This window comes from Diabrotica virgifera, chromosome 4 (genome assembly GCF_917563875.1).
Source record: "Diabrotica virgifera virgifera chromosome 4, PGI_DIABVI_V3a".
NCBI classification, from domain to species: domain Eukaryota; kingdom Metazoa; phylum Arthropoda; class Insecta; order Coleoptera; family Chrysomelidae; genus Diabrotica; species Diabrotica virgifera.
In genome coordinates, this window is record NC_065446.1 from 28668366 (window position 1) to 28690140 (window position 21775).

At 31.8% G+C, this 21775-nt stretch overlaps 1 protein-coding gene across 3 annotated transcripts in view; it reads left to right on the forward strand.

Annotated features, from left to right (window-relative positions):
- LOC114349347 (uncharacterized) overlaps positions 1-21775 on the forward strand; it is a 94926-nt gene that overhangs the window by 51314 nt on the left and 21837 nt on the right. The window contains exons 1-2 of one of the 3 annotated variants that reach the window (XM_028299689.2): positions 12229-13154; positions 19281-19780. The exons of 1 other annotated variant lie outside the window; for it this stretch is intronic. In XM_028299689.2, the coding sequence (XP_028155490.2) occupies positions 12378-13154; positions 19281-19730 (1227 nt within the window). In that variant the 5' untranslated portion in view covers positions 12229-12377 and the 3' untranslated portion in view covers positions 19731-19780. Of the gene's footprint in view, positions 1-12228; positions 13155-19280; positions 19781-21775 lie in introns of those variants that run through there. One more of the 3 variants, XM_050648102.1, reaches the window with a different exon arrangement.

Sequence of the window (21775 nt, forward strand, 5' to 3'; positions counted from 1 at the left end):
GATCTCTCACTTCTCCCTTCAGGGTATTTTACTTCAACTATTTGTTTAATTCTGATTCTACCGATTTGAAATGTACATTTGGTAACTTATTTATTGTTAAGTTAAGATCCTCATAATAAGTTTTTTGCTCCTGTATTGAATCTGTGGACTAGTCCTTGTAGACTATTCTAATTTTAAGCTATCAATATTGCATGGTCAGCATAACAGAGTATTTTCACTTCATTTTTTCCATTTTGTATCGTATTTTTTGTTGATGCTTTTAATGGGCGCGTTCACCAGATGCAAACGTTGGCAATCAGTTTGCGCTTTATGCTTCTGAACGACTTGCTAACGTCAAACATGCTGGAAAGCGGTCGCCATTTTTGCAAACATAAAATATTTAAGTTGAACTTTGCAAACGTGTTGAATATTGAAAAAATATGGCGGGAATTTAAATTGTATATATTGTAGAATATATTGATAAGGGTTTTATATATAAAATAAAGGCTACTGAAGACATTCTGCTACGTTATTATCTATTAAATAAATTTTCTTTTTTCCTTTAATAAAAAAATAAATTCAAAAACGTATTTATTGAGAAAATTTATTTTAGGTTACGTTCAAACCAAGCAAGCAAAATGTCAAATTTTAACCTAAACAACCAACCGTTCAGCTCGCTGTCAACAAGTTTACAATCAAAGCGCAAACATTTGTGAACGTGTTTGCATCTGGTGAACGCAGTCAATGACTCTATTCATGACATTTTGACATTGAGCATCAGCTTCATTTTTATAAAGAGGACATAGTAGAGAATCCGTTTTTGTGTTTACTTTCAATTTGACGCTAACTTCATCATTACACTGGTTACATGGGTACCTACATTATACATATTTAATGTCCGACTGGTATATTATTTGATAAATAATGATATGATTTCAAAGTCAGTTAAATATATGATATATTTCCCTAGGGCGTTATTTTTTAAAAATAACACCTTTTAAAGGACCTATTTTAGGGCCTATTAAATTTAAATATCTAGTTAAATACTATTCTGAAGCTATTATATTAGTTAAATACTGTAAAGTTGACAAATAACAAAATAAGTAAAACTATGGTTACCAACAATTATTACGTTACGACCATGTGGCTTTTCATCGATTTTCATTTGTTTCGAGCTTCTGTCATATGTATAATATTAATATACACGGATTATACGACATATGACAGAAGCTCGAAACAAATGACTGAATGAAAAGACCTATTGCTGGTAAATGTACTTATTTGAAAAGTAATTAATTCAAAATTCTTTAAAATTTTTTGCATATTTAAGAATATTTAGTGGGACATTAAACTTTGAAGGCACTACGGGTATTATGGATAATAACGCTTTCGGTCAACGTATACAGGGTGAGGCAGATAAAGGGCCTATTAGAAATATCTCGAGAACTAAAGGCGACAGACTCATAAAAATTGGCATGAAGGGGTTTTGAAGAGTGATCTATTTAATGAAAATATTTTCATCTATTTGCTACTTCCGGTTATACCGGAAGTTGCTTATAACTTCGTTTTTTTAAATGGGACTGTATATATTTAATGTACCCTGTATATTTTTACATTTTTGGATTCTAGTCGAAGTCTTATTTCTTAAAATATGAGGTTTTGTATTGTTATACAGGGTAGTTTAAAAGATAATTAGGTTTTTTTTATTAATTTCGTAGCAACTTTCACACCCTGTAGAATTGGAGTAGTTTGGCATCAAGAACTTTATTTATGTTCAAATGATTTTTAATATAGTCGTAATATACTTTTATTATAGTAGTAATTGTTGAATTTTAGTATACAGGGTTGATCGAAACTCGGAATGAGTATTTTCTGAGTTTTTTTAAATGGAACACCCTGTATTTTAGTATTGTAATGAAATGATATTTATGTTACTTTTTTTATTTCTTAAGCATTCCCTATACCTAACTGCTTTAATTTGTGTTAATTGTTAATCGCACCAACAATCTTAACTACGTAAGTATTTTGATAGCTCAACCATTATTGGAATTTTAACGATCAGTCTAGATTAATATGTATTTATAGGGCTTTTTATTCACAGTCATTTGTTTCGAGCTTCTGTCATGTGTCACATAATATTAATATATCTACGTCATACGTTATTGGTATTGCTACAAAGGCTATTGGTATTGATACAAACCAAAGACGTATGACGTAGATATATTAATATTATGTGACACATGACAGAAGCTCGAAACAAATTACAATCGATGAAAAGCCCTATTTCCGAAAAATTATTTGTGACTGAATATTTTCAAGGCCAACCTAATAAAATTTCACGTATTTTTTGTTGCAATTAATGTTTGGCTTGAATCACCAATAACTCACAAATTAAAGCAGTTAGGTATAGGGAATGCTTATAAAATAAAAAAGTACCATAAAATATAATTTCATTACAATACTAAAATATAGGGTGTTCCATTTAAGAAAACTCAGAAAATATTCATTCCGTGTTTTGACCAACCCTGTATACTAAAATTCAATATATAGCTATACTAATAGTGTTTAACAATAGTAGACTATATTAGAAATCATCTGAATGTAGATCGAGTTTTTGATGTCAAAGTACTATAATTCTACAGGGTGTGAAAGTTGCTACGAAATTAATAAAAATACGTAATTATCTTTTAAACTACCCTTTATAATAATATAAAACTTGATATATTAAGAAAGGAGACATCGAGTAGAATCCAAAAATGTAAAAATATACAGGGTGTCCCATTTAAAAAAAAAAACGAAGTTATAAGCAACTTCCGGTATAACCTGAAGTAGAAAATAGATGAAAATATTTTCATTAAATAGATCACTCTTCAAAACCCCTTCATTCCAATTTTCATGATTCTGTTGTCTTTAGTTCTCGAGATATTTCTAATAGGCCCTTTATCTGCCTCACCCTATATACACACACACCATTGACCTCAAGCGTTATTATCCTTACCTAAATAACTATAACAGCATTCTGAACATTTTGTTAGTAATTATAAGTTAGTAATTATGTTAATATCTCTTGTTAATACATTTAGATATTAAAAAACTAAAAAACAATTGTATTTATTTGTAATGGTGATAATTAAAAAAAATATATTTGTGACTGTTTTATTTTATAAAAATGATTACAATAATTTATTTACATGGCATATAAGTTAATATCTAGTAAAAAAAAAGAAAAAAAAACTAAGTTTTCAATCTAATAGCACCTAAAACAACATCCAAAAATGTTACTCTACATCCCACCAGACTGAAAACAATGGGAACCTTCTCCGGTTACACCTCCGAGGCTTCTACAATTTGCAAGCCATAACGGATGCTGAGACTAAGATAAGGGAATTTTATAATTTATAATTGACGTCCCATCTGCTCAGTGCGTTAAAGTTCCAACGAGAATGGTTCCCTTCGTACTCCAATCAGAGTAAACATGTAAATCAAAAATGAATAACCATTTTCAATTTCGTTGCAAAACGAAACTACAGCCGCATCATTATTCCAGTTCATTTGTCCTAGTTGGGTAAAGTAGAAGTCCTAAGTTTCGAAACCGGTAGAGGTGCTTGCTGCACTCTCTGATTGAACTGGAATAATAATGCGGCTGTAGTTTCGTGTTGCAACGAAATTGAAAATGGTTATTAATTTTTGATTTACATGTTTACTCTGATTGGAGTACAAAGGGAACCATTCTCGTTGGAACTTTACCGCGCTGAGCAGATGGGACGTGAATTATAAATTGTAAAATTCCCTCATCTTCCTTAGTCTCAGTATCCGTTATGACTTGCAAATTGTAGAAGCCTAGGAGGTGTTACCAGAGAAAGTTCCCATTGTTTTCAGTCTGGTAGGATGTAGAATACAGGGGTAGAGGGGGCTCCTTAGCTGTGGTGAAAGCAACCTCTCTAAGAGAAGGAACTCTGAAATCAAACCCTGGTCCTCCAAGGGGGGGTTAAGGCATCGGGCTAACTCCTCGGTACTTGTAAAAAAATGACTGAAGTGGGGTAGAGAGGACTCCTTAGCTGTGGAGAAAGCAACCTCTCTAAGAGAAGGAACTCTGAAATCAAACCCTGATCCTCCAAGTTGGGGGTTAAGGCATCGGACTAACTCCTCGATACTTGTAAAAACAAGCAAATGTTAAACGACCCAATAATCAGACTCGGATGAATGGACAGATCACTCGGCAACGAAAAAAGCGACGAAAAAGGACTATGAATTTTGGAACGTGGAACGTTCAAAGCCTCTCAAATAAAATGGATGAAGTTATATTAGAGCTAAAATACATGAAAATGGGCATCGCAGTAGTGACAGAAACTAAGAGGAAAGGCCAAGGATCACAGAAATTGGGCTACTATGATCATTTTTATAGTGGAGTTCCAAAACACATAAGAGCTCAACAAGGAATATCGATCTTCATACGCAGAACATTAAGAAATCACATAACATCGTGGGAAGGAATAAATGAAAGAATGATAAAGGTCAACATGAACATATATGGCTATAGGATAACTATTTTGGGAGTATATGGTGTAAACGAGGACGCACTGGTAGCTAACAAAGATGAGTTCTATGAACAGCTCAACGATGAAATCGTCAAAATAGGAAATGCCAGAGAAATTATATTATTAGGAGACCTAAATGGCAGAACAGGCAATAAAAAACAGGATGACGTAGTAGGCAGATACGGCGTGGAAGTACTCAACAATAATGGAACAAGAATAATGAACATCTGTAAACAGAACAATTTAAGAATTATGAACGGCTTCTTCCAGCATAGATGCATTCATAAATATACTCGGATCCAACCTACTATGAACCAGAAAAGTATAATTGATTATCTTTTGATAAAACAACGGAGTCGAATGAAAATTAACGATGTAAGGGTTTATAGAGGAGCAACATGCGGCAGTGACCATCATCTTCTAAAAGCGGAAGTACTGTTCCCCGGAATGAAATCTCAAAAAAATCTAAATCCACGAGAACAAGGAGGAAACAAATTGGAACCAAAAAAGAAATACAACCTAGAAAGCTTACAACAAACAAGCATAAGAACGTTATACGAAAAGCGACTGGACGAGAAACTGAAAGGACAATATACATTTATAAATACGGAACATATTCATACACATATAACACAATGTATACATGAAGCTGCATATGAGGCATTGGGGGAGTACAAAGACAACATAAGAAATAAACCATACTGGTGGGACTTAGAAATAGCCACCGAAATAGACGATAAGAGAGAAAAGTACCGGAAATATATGAGTACACAGAAAGATTCCTATAAGGTTTTATACAAAAAAGCACAAGCAAGAGTGCGGAAAAAAATCACACAGAAGAAAAACGAAACGTGGACAAAAAAATGCAATCAACTTAACGCCTATATAGGGGGGACAAGAAACACAGAGAGCTGGAAATTCCTTAAAACGTTGAGAACAGATACCAAAAGGGATATAATAACACCGATTACTCTGGAAAAGTGGGACGGCTATTTCAAGCAGTTACTAGTAGAAAATAGAGAAGATTTTATTAAAAACGAAGATCACGAAAGTTTCAATGTAATTGTCAGTGGCTCACCGATTCGGTTAAGACTGGAAGAAGTACGAAATGCATGCAAATCCCTAAAAAATAGAAAGGCGTCAGGGCCTGGCGACATAGCACCAGAACTGCTCAAATACGGTAGCAACACCCTGTATGAATACCTAAGAGATCTATTTAATAGATGTATGAATGGCGAAGTCATACCAAAAGAATGGCAATTGTCTGTAATTTCTACAATACACAAGAAAGGCAGTAAAAATATATGCGATAATTACCGGGGAATATCTGTCACAAGCACATCAGCAGAGTTTACGGAAAAATTATCAAAAATAAAATAGAAGAAGAATACAAGGACTTAGAGGCAGAAGAGCAAGCCGGTTTCCGCGCTGGCAGATCCACCACTGACCACCTATATTGTGTAACACAGTTAATAGACAAACAAATAGCCTACAATCAAGAACTGCATTTAGTGTACATAGACTTAAAAAAAGCATACGATACTGTACCACAAAGTAAACTTTGGGAAGCCCTCGAAAAAACTAACATCAGTCTGAACCTCATTAAAGCTGTAAAAAATCTATACCAACATACTATAGCAAAAGTTAAGCTAGGCAAGGAAATCTCGTCAGGATTTGAAGTGAATAAGGGTATTAAACAGGGCTGCTGTCTATCGCCGACACTATTTAAAATATATTTAGAGCAAGTTTTGAAATCCTGGAAAAGGAAATGTAAGAATATGGGTATACCGCTAAATGATGATAACATGCTATATACTCTATGTTTTGCGGATGATCAGATTCTTATGGCCCAGGATTATCACGATATTGAATATATGACCCGAAAAATCATAGAAGAGTACCGGAACTGGGGTTTAGAAGTGAATACCAAGAAAACGGAATATATGTGCGTTGGAGGTATACAGCAGGATCTAGCGTTGGAAAATGAAATAACTATTAATCACTGTCAGGAATATAAATACTTGGGTCTTAAAATTACACAAGATGGAACGTTGGACAAGAATATCCAAGAAAGGTGCACACAAGGAAGGAAAGCTATCGCATTATTGAACAAAATCCTATGGGACCAAAGTATCTCCAAAGAAAATAAACGTAACATCTATAACAGCATTGTTAAGAGCATTATAACATACAGCAGCAAAGTTTGGCCACTTAAAGAAAAATCCGAAAATATGCTCAGAACAACTGAAATGGACTTCTGGAGAAGATCTGCTGGTATATCAAGAATACAAAAAATCAGAAATACAAGAATATTGGAGATAATGGATGTAAAGCATACAATAATGGACGATATAAAAACAAAGCAACTAAGATGGTTTGGCCACGTACAACGTATGGAAGAAGACAGATTACCCAAGCAAGTGCTACGATGGGCACCAAAAGGACGGCGGAAAAGAGGAAGACCTAGGAAAAGCTGGATAGAAGGAATCCATAGGGAAATCAGAGAAAGAGGCTTGAACGAAGACATGTGCTACGATCGAGAGCAATGGCGATTGGGAATCGGAAGACGTCGTAGAACGTTATGAACCGATTATATATATATATAGGATGTAGAATAACATTTTTGGATGTTGTTTTATGTGCTATTAGATTGAAAACTTAGTTTTTTGCTAGCAGTTGCAGCAAGGGCATCCCTGCCACTTCGTTCATTGCAATCCGTGACTGCACGCCGGGGTTTGTCCTAGTTCCCAGCAAACAGACCGACGTGTTAAACACGTGAATTTTGGGTACATTTGTCACCAATATACGTAAATGGCTTACGTGAATTTCACGTGAAAATTTCGTTGGAATGTCACATTGAAAATACGTCTTTAAATTACGTGAATAACTCGTCTTCAATATAGACGTGTTATTTACCTTAAATAGCAATAAAATGTTTCGGGAAATTCACGTTTCAAACACGTGTTGATTAACGTATCTTTTAGGGAACGTATATATTAGTTTTCACGTGAAAGATACGTCCTCGGTTCACGTAAATAATTCGACCTTAGTTAACTTATGATTCACGTAATTATTATCATCATATAATATGATATAAATAAAACAAGCATAATATAAAGTATTAACAATGTATTTATTTAGAAGAATTTAGAGACTTTAAAAACATTTATCTTGTATAATTATTATACAAGATAATGCACCAAAAATGGTACCGACCTAAAGACACGTTAAAAAATATGCAAACACAACACAGGTCAATTTTTATTTCGAGGAGGACACTTCTTGTTTTTTCTAATTGCACTTCAACCCTCGGGCAGTGAGGTAAACATTAATACGAAACACTTTATTATAAATAAACCCGCCTAAAATAAAACAAGGGAAAGAAAGCACTTCACGTTTCACTTTTTGTTGTGAGAACTGCGAGAAGCTGATAGCGTGATAGCTGATTTTAGCACGTGATTTTAGAGGTTATGATGATCATCGATTATAAAAATCAATTATTTTTAAATTAAAGTTAAACTATTCTACTTACTTTAAATTAGTATTACATATTTTCTTTTTGTTTTTAAATTTCTTCTACTATTAACTAATTGGTCTTACTAAAAATCTATTTCAATGCTATCGAAGAATAATATAAAAAAAATAATCCTATCGAAACGTGTTATTTGATAAATCGATTAATTTAGTTTTCAAACCAACTATGTTAGTCACGAGATGGTATTTAAAGGTGGAGAAAGGCTTGGCAGTACGTCATCACCGCGCGCGATTTGAAAATTAGACTCAACATCATTTTAGCTCCTGTGATATTTTTAAAGAAAAAAATAGTAAAAATAGCTTTAAATCAAGGTTGGATTGAAATAGTTATGCTAAATGATCTTAAGGTGATACAGTAGCGATCAACAGGTAGCCAAAACGCGTTCCAAGATTGCGGCTGTAATTTTGAATATTTTTTCGAGATATTTGGCACAGGTATTCGTAATATAATAAAGAATGGCGGTACAGAGCCCAATTTGAAAAATATATTAATATGTGAAAATTACTCTGTAATTAAATACAATATTAAAAAACGAGCCTGTACCGCCATTAAGAAGAACAAAAAAATACACTTTCTTCAAATAAACTTTTTTATCCGATGCCTAGATCTTGTGTCATTTTGGAACTACTAATGAAATAAAAAAATTTAGTAGTTCCAAAATGCACAAAATCTAGGCATCGGATAAAAAAGTGTATTTTTTTGTTCTTCTTAATGGCGGTACAGGCTCGTTTTTTTAATATTGTATTTAATTACAGAGTAATTTCCACATATTAAAATATTTTTCAAATTGGGATGTGTCTCAAAGACCGCCATTCTTTATTATATTACGAATACGTTTGCCAAATATCTCGAAAAAATATTCAAAATTACAGCCACAATCTTGGAACGCGTTTTTGCTACCTGTTGATCGCTACTGTTTCCTCTTAAAAGCGAAATCATAAACTTTTTGTTTAAATATTGGTATTATTTTCATTACTTTTACGTGAAATATATCTAATTTTTCGACGTCCATAAAATACAGTGAGTAAAATTCAAGAGATACGTATTTAACCAAGCCAAAATATTTCTCAAAATTTAACCAAAGGAAGATATTTCTGTTTCGTGATTATTACGTGAAATAAATGTACATTTGCGATGTAACCGACATTCACAACTATTATGAAAAAAACGTGCACTGTATTCGTCATTATGATTTTATATTATTCTAATAACAAACATATGTATAAAGGAAGCACTAATATATAGGTGAATGATTTGGCACTGAAATACGTTTTTTACCCGTCATAAAGCATCGAGTTACGTATTCGTTGAAATTTGCCGTAAATTTAACGTAATCATCACGTAACTGGGCTCAAGTCTGTTTGCTGGGTTGGGTCAGAGAGAGCAGCATATGTGCCTCCTGATGAGAGACTAATAAGTTTCGAAACCGGTAACGGTCCTTGCTGCACTCTCTGATTGAACTGGAATAATGATGCGGCTGTAGTTTCGTGTTGCAACGAAATTGAAAATGGTTATTTATTTTTGATTAATATCTAGTTTTGCGTATCTTCAATATTCTTCTTAGTGCATAAGTATGGTCTACTGGAATGATAAGAACGAGTTTTATCGTAGGGGAGCCCAAGCGAGGTTTTTTGCAGTTACTCGAGCGCGTCAGAAAGTCACACAGGGAGAAACCTTGTACCCTGTAAATGTACCCCTGCCATATATGGACTGTTAATACATGGAAGTTAATACATAATATATAGTTAATAATAGTAATATAGTTAATATAAAATATATATGGACTGTTAATACATAATAGGGAAGTTCGTTAAGGAGGGTCCGAAAAAAATCTATCCTTAGAAAAACTCGGAATCCTCATATTAACATAAGGTAAGTTAAGTACATGTAGAATAGTGTAAATTTAAAAACTCTAAAGATTTGAGCGGGGCCTAACTAAATGGGCGAGTCACAAAGTTTCACAAGAAAAAGCGAATATTTCGCGAAATGAGCGTCAGATCGAAACACTGAAAAATGCGTGTTGAATATTTTTCAAAAATCAATCTATGGAATGATATCAAAGACGACTCCCCACGGAGAAGGGTGGGGGGGGGGTGGTAACTTTAAAATTTTAAATAGGAATATTTCGCGAAATGAACATCAGGTCAAAAAACTGAAAAATGCAATATTTTTTAATAATCTATAGAATGACATCAAACACACCACCCAAGGAGGTGGAGTGAGGAGTTACTTTAAAATCTTAAATAGGAACCGCAGATTTGGATTCCTTACGTAAAAATTTAAAAATAAGTAGACCGGGGTTCAAATTCCCGCGCCGGCAAGAACAACTAAACATTTTTAAAATGTCTATAGGTCCCAGGTCGACTCAGCCTGAATAAAATGAGTACCTTGGGTAAAACCAGGGGTAATAATAGGCGGTTGAAGCGTAGCACCTGGCACCTGGCTGTTAGCTTCCTTATATACCATAAGGCCTATATACAGTATGTCCCTGTATAAGTTGTATCCATATAAAAAACTTTTTTATTATTAATTTTACGAAAAAAAGTTATTCTTCATAAAAAGCTCTGCTTGGTCCAAAACCTAAAATTTAACCATCAAATATCAAATTTATTGAATATTATACGAGGTATGTCAAAAAGTTTGAATTTCACTCAAGAGTAAAGTAGCTTTATTTTTCACAATATTGAAAATTCCTATTATGAAAAGTTGTTTGGAATTAAAAACTATATTCTAGTATGCAATTACATCATTCTAATTGAAAAAATTTTTTTTTGAAAAATTTTGGATAACTAACATTATTTTCAGTTATTTCAATTCAGATAACTCTTTTATTATTAATTTTACGAAAAAAAGTGATTCTTTATAAAAAGTTCTGTCTGCTCTAAAACCTAAAATATAACCATCTTATGTCAAATTTTATAAATTTTATACGAGGTATGTCAAAAAATATGAATTTCGCTCAAGAGTAAAATACGTTTATTTTTCACAATATCGAAAATTTTTATTATGAAAAGTTATTTAGAATTAAAAACTGTGTTTCAATATGTAATTACATGCTTTTAATTGAAATATTCTGAACTATAAAGGTACTTTACTTCTGATCTAAATTTATCTTTTTTGACATACCTCGTATAAAATTGATAAAATTTGATATAAGATAGTTGTATTTTAGGTTTTAGACCATCCAGAACTTTTTATTAAGAATCACTTTTTTTCGTAAAATTAATAATAAAAGAGTTATCTGAATTGAAATAACTGAAAATAATGTTAGTTATCCAAAATTTTTCAAAAAAAAATTTTTTCAATTAGAATGATGTAATTGCATACTAGAATATAGTTTTTAATTCCAAACAACTTTTCATAATAGGAATTTTCAATATTGTGAAAAATAAAGCTACTTTACTCTTGAGTGAAATTCAAACTTTTTGACATACCTCGTATAATATTCAAAAAAATTGATATTTGATGGTTAAATCTTAGGTTTTGGACCATGCAGAGCATTGTATGAAGAATAACTTTTTTCCGTAAAATTAATAATAAAAAAGTTTTCCATATGGATACAACTTAGAGGGACATACTGTATATAGCAGACTACCCTGCTATAATCTCTAAACCGCGTCAGCGGTATAAAACGGGAGACTATTATTACGTAAAAATAAGTAACTTTTATTACTCCAGACATTTTTTAGAATTATACATAGATATTTAAACGTACATTTTTTCACCCCCTAGAAAGGGCGAAATTCCACCTAAGGGCAAAAGCACATATCGGCACAATATCATTTTTTTTTCTAAAATGTTAGCTATTTGTATGCCAAACTTCATGCCAATCCAAGCGGTACTTTAAAATCCGGAGGTTTTGCAATATTTTACCGTGAGTGAATGGACTATATATCATTCCGGTCCTGTTAAATACGATCTTTTGATACGGTCGAGATTATGCACCTGTATGAAATATGTTGTGACCGAGAAAACTTTATTGTAATAGCCTGAGTTTCGGAAAGGACCAGAACAAACGTACCACGTACCTGTTGACGAAGTCATAAGAACTTGATTTGCATTTGCATTGAAATTTTTAGTGTTAATAAGATTACTGTGATATTGTGATTGTGATCTGTGGCACATGTTTTCACTTATAGATATCAATTGTGTTTCAATATCAGTAGGTACATAATATATTTTTATTAATATTATTAATAAAAATTAAGAATTACCGTGTTACAGTAGTACCTATAATGTACGTATATCTAGTATTGAAAATTATAGTGATTCGTTAAAACCGATCAATTTTGCTGAGTTTATTCAATATTTGTTACATTTTTAATATGGAAAATAACAAAATTGTAAGTTATATTCGAAAAGCACTAAGAGCTGACTGTTACGAAGATTTTTCGATCGAATTGCAAGGAAGAAAAACTAATAAAACTGAAGGATATGCATCAGACATGGTATTTGCAAAAATTAAATTAGCTGATTTTGACAAAAAGTTACAAGAACATCATTTGGCCATAAAATTTTCGAAAGCATCTATGCGAAAATTCGAAGTGTTTAGAAATATGTATAAGAACGAACTTTTATTCTATAAGGATATTATGAAAGTGTTTACTGATCACCAAAATAAACAAAATGTTTCTGAGCCGTTTAAAGCAGTGCCAAAATGTCATGGCATCTTCTCTGATGAAAATGTAGACATAATAGCTCTAGACAATTTGTATCAGCAGGGCTATGTATTACATGATCGACATATAACTATGAATATGAATCATCTTAAATTATTAATGAAAACTTATGCCAAACTTCATGCCCTATCCCTTTCTTTAAGAGAACAACAAAATGGGTCGTTTCTGAAAATATTAGAGAATGATCTTATAATCAAGAAAAATGCAGACTTTGGCACGTCAGATTTTTTCAATGCTTGTGTGGTAAAAGTTTCAAAAGATTTAAGGGAAGCGAAACGATTGGGTTTGTCTAGAAAATTTGATGAGTTAATGGAAAAGGGAATAAATGAAATCATACATGATATCATCGTTACAGAAAACCCTGAGCTATCTGTTATGGTACATTGTGATTGCCATAATAACAACTTTATGTTTAAATATCAGGTATTTATTTAACTTTTTTGATAAGAAAATTGTATTTACATACTATATTTAGCATAGTAGTCCATTCGTTAACGGTAAAATATTGCAAGACCTCTAAATTCTAAAGAACCGCTACAATTTAGAAGAAATTTTGCAAATAAGCTCATCTTATCCTTCTCTTCAAAAGTGATATGACTACAATATGTGCTTTTTATTTTTAAGGGGTGAAAACTACCCTTTTTTACCAAAAATTAAAAACGGCCGATATAAGCGTTATCTAAATCTAAATTATGTGTAGGTACGTTAAATAGTATGTTAAATATAGGAATTTGATTGTTTCTCATATTGAAATGTATTTTATAGTTTACAACTATTTTTAAACCCTTAAACTTCTTCTTCTTCTTCAGGTGCCATCTCCGCTACGGAGGTTGGCAATCATCATAGCTATTTTAATTTTTGAGGCAGTAGCTCTAAATAGTTGTTTTGAGCTGCATCCAAACCATTCTCTCAGGTTCTTCAGCCATGAAATTCGTCTTCTGCCGATGCTTCTTCTGCCATCTATCTTTCCCTGCATTATGAGTCGCAGGATGCCATACTTCTCGCCCCGCATCACATGTCCGAGGTACTGTAGTTTTCTTTCTTTAATTGTCAGTTCAACTTCCTTCTCTTTACCTATTCTTCTCAGTACTTCATTGTTCGTAACTCTATCTACCCAGGAAACCCTCATAATTCTTCTATACGTCCACATTTCAAAGGCGTTAAGTCGTCTCATTGTCTCTACATTTAACGTCCATGATTCCAGTCCATAGTATAGTACACTATATACGTAGCATTTTGTTAGGCGTACTTTAAGAGCTAATGTTAAATCTTTACTACATAGGACCTTTTTCATTTTCATAAAATTAGAACGTGCTTTCTCGATTCTGACTTTGATTTCTGCAGTGTAGTCATTATTTTCGGTTATAAGTGTCCCTAGGTAAGTGTACTTTTTTACTCTTTCGATCTGCTGGCCCTCTACTATCAAGATTTCGTTAGTATTATGGTTGTTTTTACTAATTTTCATAAACTTTGTCTTTTTGATATTGAGAGAGAGTCCGTACTCCCTACTACACCTTACTATTTTACTCATGAGTATTTGCAGGTCTTGTAAATTATCGGCTATTATTACTGTATCATCTGCATATCTGATGTTGTTAACTAAGACTCCATTTACTCTTATGCCGACTGTTTCATCTTCCAGAGTTTCTCGCATTACCTCTTCAGAATAAGCGTTAAATAATAGAGGTGATAGTATGCAGCCTTGCCTGACTCCTCTTTTTATTTCCATTTCTTCAGATGTTTCTGTTTCAATTCTTACTATTGCTCGCTGATTGTAATAGAGATGTGTTATTAGTCTTAAATCTCTTTCATCTAGGTTTTTAGTTTTTAGAATTTCCATGAGTCGGTCATGTTTTATTTTATCAAACGCTTTATTGTAGTCTATAAAACAGACGTAAAGAGAACGGTTAACATCCAAACATCTCTGTGTCAGCACGTTGAAGGAGAATAATGCCTCTCTGGTGCCCATTCCATTGCGGAACCCATATTGAGTGTCACTAATATCCAGCTCCAGTTTAGAGTGTACTCTGGCGTGGATAATTTTCAGCAGAATTTTCAAGGTATGTGACATTAAGCTTATGGTTCGGTAGTCACTGCATTCTTTGGCATTCACTTTTTTTGGCAAACACACAAATGCTGATGTCAACATTTCTCTAGGGATGATTCCCGTAGTATAGATAGCGTTGAACAGTTCTACTATTATGTCCAGGTTTTTCTCGTTGACCAACTTTATCAGCTCGCTAGGTAATTCATCTGGACCAGCAGATTTATTGGTTTTCATAGAGTTTATTGCCTGACTAACCTCTGATTTGGATATCTCTGGGCCTACATCTCCGGTTTGGCTATCTACGGATGTACTAGCTTCTCTCTGGTCATGAAATAGTTCCTCGATGTACTCTTTCCATCGTCGTAGTTTTCGTTCTGTCTCTATTATAGTATTTCCGTTTTTGTCGAGCAATATATTTGAGGTTCTTCTATTTCCTATTCCGGCTAGTTCTTTGACTTTTTTATGTAGGTTGAAGTTGTCATATATGTTTTGAAGTTCTTCTATTTCTTTACATTTTTCAGAGAAGTAGGTTTCTTTAGCCTCCCTAATTTTTCTTCTTATTTGGTTTTGAAGCTGTTTATAGCGAGTCTTATTAATTGTTTTGTTTTTTCTTCTTTCATTCATCAACTCTAGAATTTCCTCCGTCATCCATTCTTCTTTCTTACATTTGGTTGTTGTAAGTACTTTCTTACTTGGATCTAATATAGAGGTTTTGAAGAATTGCCACTGTTGTTCTACGTTGCAATTATTTCTTGGGTTTCTATCTAGATTTGTGTTGATTTCATGTTTCAAATTTTCTTTTGTTTCTTCTGACTTAAGTTTCTGTATGTTAAGTTTATTGTTGTTGCGGCTTTTTTGCGTCTTTTTTAGTTGAAGTTGAAACCTAGCAATAAGAAGACTGTGATCAGAAGATACGTCCGCTCCTGGATATGCCTTTACTGCCTGAATTGAGTTTCGATATCTGTGCTTTATTAGGATGTAGTCAATTTGATTTCTGACGATTTTGTTGTCTTTGTCAGCTGGCGATTTCCATGTATAAAGGCGTCGCTTAACCCTTAAACACTACCCTCTAAATAAGAATTTGTTTAAAAATATTTTGTAACTTTAAATTAAGTAATAACGTATTTTGTAGTGATCTAAACTTTATTTTATGTTTGCAATTTAGTTTATTAAGTATTTAATATTTTCAACCCTTATAAATTACCCCTACAAATAGATTTATTAGATCATTCACTCACGTTAAAATATTGCAAAACCTGTGAATTTTAAACAACCGCTTGGGTTGACATGAAATTTGGCATTCACATAGCTAATAAGTTAAGGAAAAAAAGACATATAGTACCGATATGTACTTTTGCCCTGGGGGTGACTTTCACCCCTTATCGGCGGTGAAAAAATATAGGTCCAAAATAAGTCCGAAAATGGGTAAACTGACTAATTCTAAGCGACTTTTGTTCTATAAAGTTTTTTCACTAAGTCAATACTTTTCGAGTTATTTGCGAGTGAATATGTTCATTTTTCAACAAAAGAACCACGTTGTTAGACGGTTTTTCGCAAATAACTCAAAAAGTAAGTATTTTATTGAAAAAATATTCCAAGCAGAAATATAGATTATGAAAAACTGAAAAAATTTGTGTATGTATGAAGTTTGGAGACTTAGTAGAACCAATGTCGTAGCCGTAGCTAATGAAGTTCCAAGATACGGGTCGTTGAGATTTCTCTTACAAAGTGAAGATTTATTGATTGCTCTAAAACCGGTTGAGATATGCAAATGAAATTTGGTGGGTTTTAAGAGGTAGTTATTACGCATTTATTGACAGGCTTACTATTAAGAATTGTATATTCATCATTGGCGCGGTTACGGGTACTACTCTGATTTAAACAAAAATAGTACGCCACTGAGGTATTTCAAATTAAAAAGTATTTTTGAGTTACTTATTTAATTTATGACAGAAAATATATCTTCCCTTTTTTTCATACGATGCGCCTTTTTCATGAAAAAAAAAAAATAAAATACTTATATCAACGCTTAAAAAGTATTCGACATAAGTTTCAATGTGGTTTTTTAACGATAACTTCTGTAATTTTCAAGATATTTCATTGTTCCAAAGCTTATTTTGTGAGGAATTGTAAGTGCTAAAATTATGCAGAAGCTGGACTTTCTGGATGTCTTTGATTTTTAAAGCATGCGATTCAAAGAGTTTAGAAAACTGCTTCTTACACTTACGTGCAAATTTAAAATATAAATATCTCACTCAGTGTTTACCATAGAGACAATGAAAAAACTGAATAAGTTTTAGTATAAAAAATACTACATTTTAGTATTAATATATATTTTTCAGATTTCTTTTAGTTTTCAAGTAATTTTGGAAAAATGGAAAACATTTATAAAATATCAAAAAATAATTTAATACTAAATTGAAATTTTTTTCAAACCTAAGCACTTTAAACTGGTTAAAATCTCAGAACGCGTAGTCAGGCTATAAATAAACCTAATTGTGTATGGAATAATGTTAATTTTTATTTTTGTGGAAAATTCACCAATTTAAGTAATTACTTTTTTGATTTTTCAACGACATAATCGTTTTGTTTTTGTAATAACTCAGCCATTTTTTATCCAAATCACTTTTATAATAGCACCTTTTAAAGACATCAGTAAAATATTTAAAAGATGTCTCTATAATTTTTTTCTAAAAATCTCTATTTCTTGCGTTATTTAATGATAAAATGTTTGATTCAAGGTTAATTCGAAAAAACCACAATTTTAAGTAGGCTGTAACTTAGGTTGTGTTATTGCTATAATAATTTAAAAAACACCACTCTATTCACTCATTTAATAGGTTTCTTTTTGATTATAATGACTTTTTCGTAAAAATGCATAATTTTAGAGATATTTTTGAAAATCCACTCAAAAACATGCATTTTTCATGTAGGAAATCATCAATTTCGATCGTGAATAACTTGCTAAATATCAATTTACCGAAAAAGTCGTATATAAGATTTTTTACTCAGAATTGAAATATCTATTTATTTCCGAGGTTATTTTGAGGTTACATATTTCCACCCCCGAGAAGGGGTGGTACCCACCCCCAGAGCAAAAGCACACATCGGCACAATATCACTTTTTTTCTTTGACATATTATCTATATGTATGCCAAATTTCAAGTTAATCCAAGCGGTTCTTTAAAATTTACCGCAAAAACCGTCAAAGAATGGACTATAGGTACTTAGCGTCAACAGGTCATTATACTTCCATGACTTTTAAAAAGTTAAATCATTTTTTACATTTTGTTATTTCGAATAATTGTATTTACCATTTTTTTCTCGTTCTTTATCTTTTCCTAATCCCATATCATAGGTCTAGATCCCGCGTATGAAAAAAAAGTTTATTAATAGCAAGCTGAAAATGTGTTAATAGCTTAAGGGTGTCTAATCGGATAAACTTTGATATATGGGAACAGTGGAACAGGGGAAGCTTTAATTGTGGAACAGGTTAAAAATTTGGAACGGTCAGACCACGAAAAAGTCACATGTATTTTGTCCGACAGAACTTCCAATTGATTTGTTACCCTTTCATTAAACTCTCATGCAAAAATCAGGCTGCTATTTATCACCAAATCGGCATTATAATGAGTGGAACACGTAGAATATGTCAAATGACAGGAATTATGACAGGTGATAAATAGCAGTCTGATTTTTGCATGAGAGCTTAATGAAAGGGTAACAAATCAATTGGAAGTTCTGTCGGACAAAATACATGTGACGTTTTCGTGGTCTGACCGTTCCAAATTTTTAACCTCTTCCACAATTAAAACTTCCCCTGTTTCAGTGTTCCCATATATCAAAGTTTTTCCAACTAGACACCCTTAAGCTATTAACAAATTTTCAGCTTGCTATTAATCTACTTTTTTTTCATACGCGGGATCCAGACCTATCAATTAGTTACTATTTATATCAACTAGTAAATTGTCTATGTAGGATAATATTCTAATTTGCACTAATACGTTTTTTTCCAAAATCAATAATTAGATACAGTGCTGCTTATATAAGGGGAGCCTTGGTAACTAAATTTGCAGTTACTAAAACGGCATGGGAACCTATTGTGTTGAGAAGATTAGGTTTTAAAACCAAAAAAAGTTAAGTTTTCCATTTTAGTGGGGATACTCAATTTTTAATTTAATTTTTCATTTCCAAAAATCGTTTTTTTCCGATTATAGCGCCACTCATCCATAACTCGAAAAATATCTCGGATATAAAACTTACTTATTTTTACGTAAGGAATTCAAATCTGCAATAAAAAAATGAAGGTTCCTATTTAAAATTTTAAAGTAACCCCCCACCCTACCCCCGTGGGAAGAAGGGGTGGTCGTGTTTGGTGTCATTAGATAGATTTTTCAAAAATATTGAATACCTTTATTCAATATTTTGCTATATGCAAAACTAAAAAGACAATATACTAGTGTAATATAGTATAATTTTTATATATCACTGTTTTATTTTAGGATAATAACAAGGAAAATCCACATGATATGGCTATTGTAGATTGGCAACTAGTCAGATATCATTCTCCAGTGATAGATTTATCATTCATTTTGTATTCAGTTGCATCTAAACCAGAAATTAATGAATCCACAGCTTTGTTGAAATACTATCACGAAGAGTTAACAAGATTTTTTACGGAATTGGGGAATGATGCCAATTCCATATTTCCATATTCTCTGCTAATGGATCATTGGAAAAAATACGCTATATATGGATTTGCATATGCATGTTGCTACATGGATTTTAATTTTGTTAAACCAGACGATGCTCCATCATTGGATAACTTAGATGATATGAGTTCGGTATCAGAAAATTTGTCCGTTATTAATTTAGGACACAATGAAAAAACAATGTATACGGAAAGATTAATAACAATTGTTGAACATTATTTTAATAATATTAACCCATAGCATTAATTTTGTTATTTTATTTTTCAAATATACATAAAAGAAGTAATCTATCTATCAGCTTTGCAATATCCAATATTGGACCTAGACCTCCCCTTCGCTCTTCCATGTTTCTCTCTCCTGAGCCATGTGCTTCCATTTTGAGAAGGCTTGGTGTTTTAGGTCATCTACTTATCTCACCTGTGGTCTCCCTCTCTTTCATTTGTATGTCCAAGGTCTGTCCATGTCCCTCTATGTCGTTTGTATGGAGTAAAATTATTACAGAGTGGAGACCATGGACAAAAGAAGTAATAGCGTGTTGATATTGTCAAAAATAATAAGAATGGTTGTAGTACTACTGTTACGAATTAAGCAATGGATTACAACGAGTTAATTTAATTATAAATTATAATCCCTATTATAGGGGAGTGCAATTAGAACGAAATCATGCATTGTTTCGGAAACATTCAAACAAGCTTATATTTTTCTAAAACTTTTTTTGTTAGTTTATATACATGTTAAAGTAAAACGTTCTACTCGCAGATTCGGCCGCTAATTGTTTATTAATTGTTCAAACAATAACAATTGTTTTGTATAAATAATTTTAAAAATATCGTTAAATTCATCATTTTACTTTGATCAAATACGTTTCTATCTTGTTTTTGATTATGCTGAATTCGAATATGGCATTGCAATTTGAAAATTCTTCTGTGTCTGCGTAGCTAGGAACCACATGGAAAACTTTTTTATTATCAATTTTACGAAAAAAAGTTATTCTTCATAAAATGCTCTGGATAGTCGAAAATCTAACACTCAACTATCAGATATCAAATTTTATCAATTTTATACCAGTTATGTCAAAAATATGAATTTGGTTAAAGAGTAAAGTACCTTTATATTCCAGAATATCAAATAATGCAATTATGAAAAGTTGTTTGAAATTAAAAACTATGTTTAAATATACAATTACATCATTCTAATCGAAAAAAAAAATTTCAATTTTTTCTCAAATTACGGATACTCATCATCATTTTATTACAATTATGATAACTATTTTATTATCACTTTTACGAAAAAAAGTTATTCTTCATAAAATGCTCTTCCTGATCTAAAATCTAAGATACAACCATCAGATATCAAACTTTTTTAATTTTATACGAGGTATGTAAAAAATATGAATTTTTCTTAGGAGTTAAGTGCCTTTATTATTCACAATATTTTAATTAGAAGGATGTAATTGAACACTAAAACAATTTTTTTAATTCGAAACAACTTTTCTTAATAACAATTTTCGATATTGTGAAATGTAACGGTACTTTACTCTTGAGTGAAATTCATATTTTTTGACATACCTCGTATAAAATTAATTAAATCTGATATTTGATTATTGCATCTTAGATAATATACGATGCAGAGCATTTTATAAAGAATAACTTTTTTTTCGTAAAACTGATAATAAAAAAGTTATCAATAGGTTCCAAGTTACGCAGACATACTGTATAAGAGCTAAAAAAATTTTTTTGCTGAACATTTATTATTGTTGAAACTTATTATTAAATGTATTTTAGGTAAGTTTTACAAAAAAAAGTTTTGATCACTTTGTATAAACATTTTTTAGCTGGTAATTTTCGGTTTTTGTATTAAATTTTTGTTATCTTTCTTAATTTTCTCAAAAATAAATAGTCTATTTCATTTCTAAAGTAAAATTATTTAGTGAATTTTAAAGATTACATCCTAAGCTTTAAAAAAGCACTTATAAAATTGTAATAGATCTGTTCAAACTTGAGTAATACCGTCTTAAAGTGGTGGTAATTCTTTAAAACTACGAAGATTTCAAAAATTCCATTTTTGGAGACGTCATATCATTTCAATTAAATTTTTGAGATTTTTTTTGAATGAAACATCACTTAGTAAGATGCTTGAAAGATAAGTTGTGCAAAATTGAGGGTTGTATAAGAAAAATTGTATTAGTTACACATTTTTAAATCATTTTTAAACAAAATTCATGTAGGGCTCATTTTCTGCCCCCACCGTACTTATGCCCATACATTTTATTTCTATTTATTATA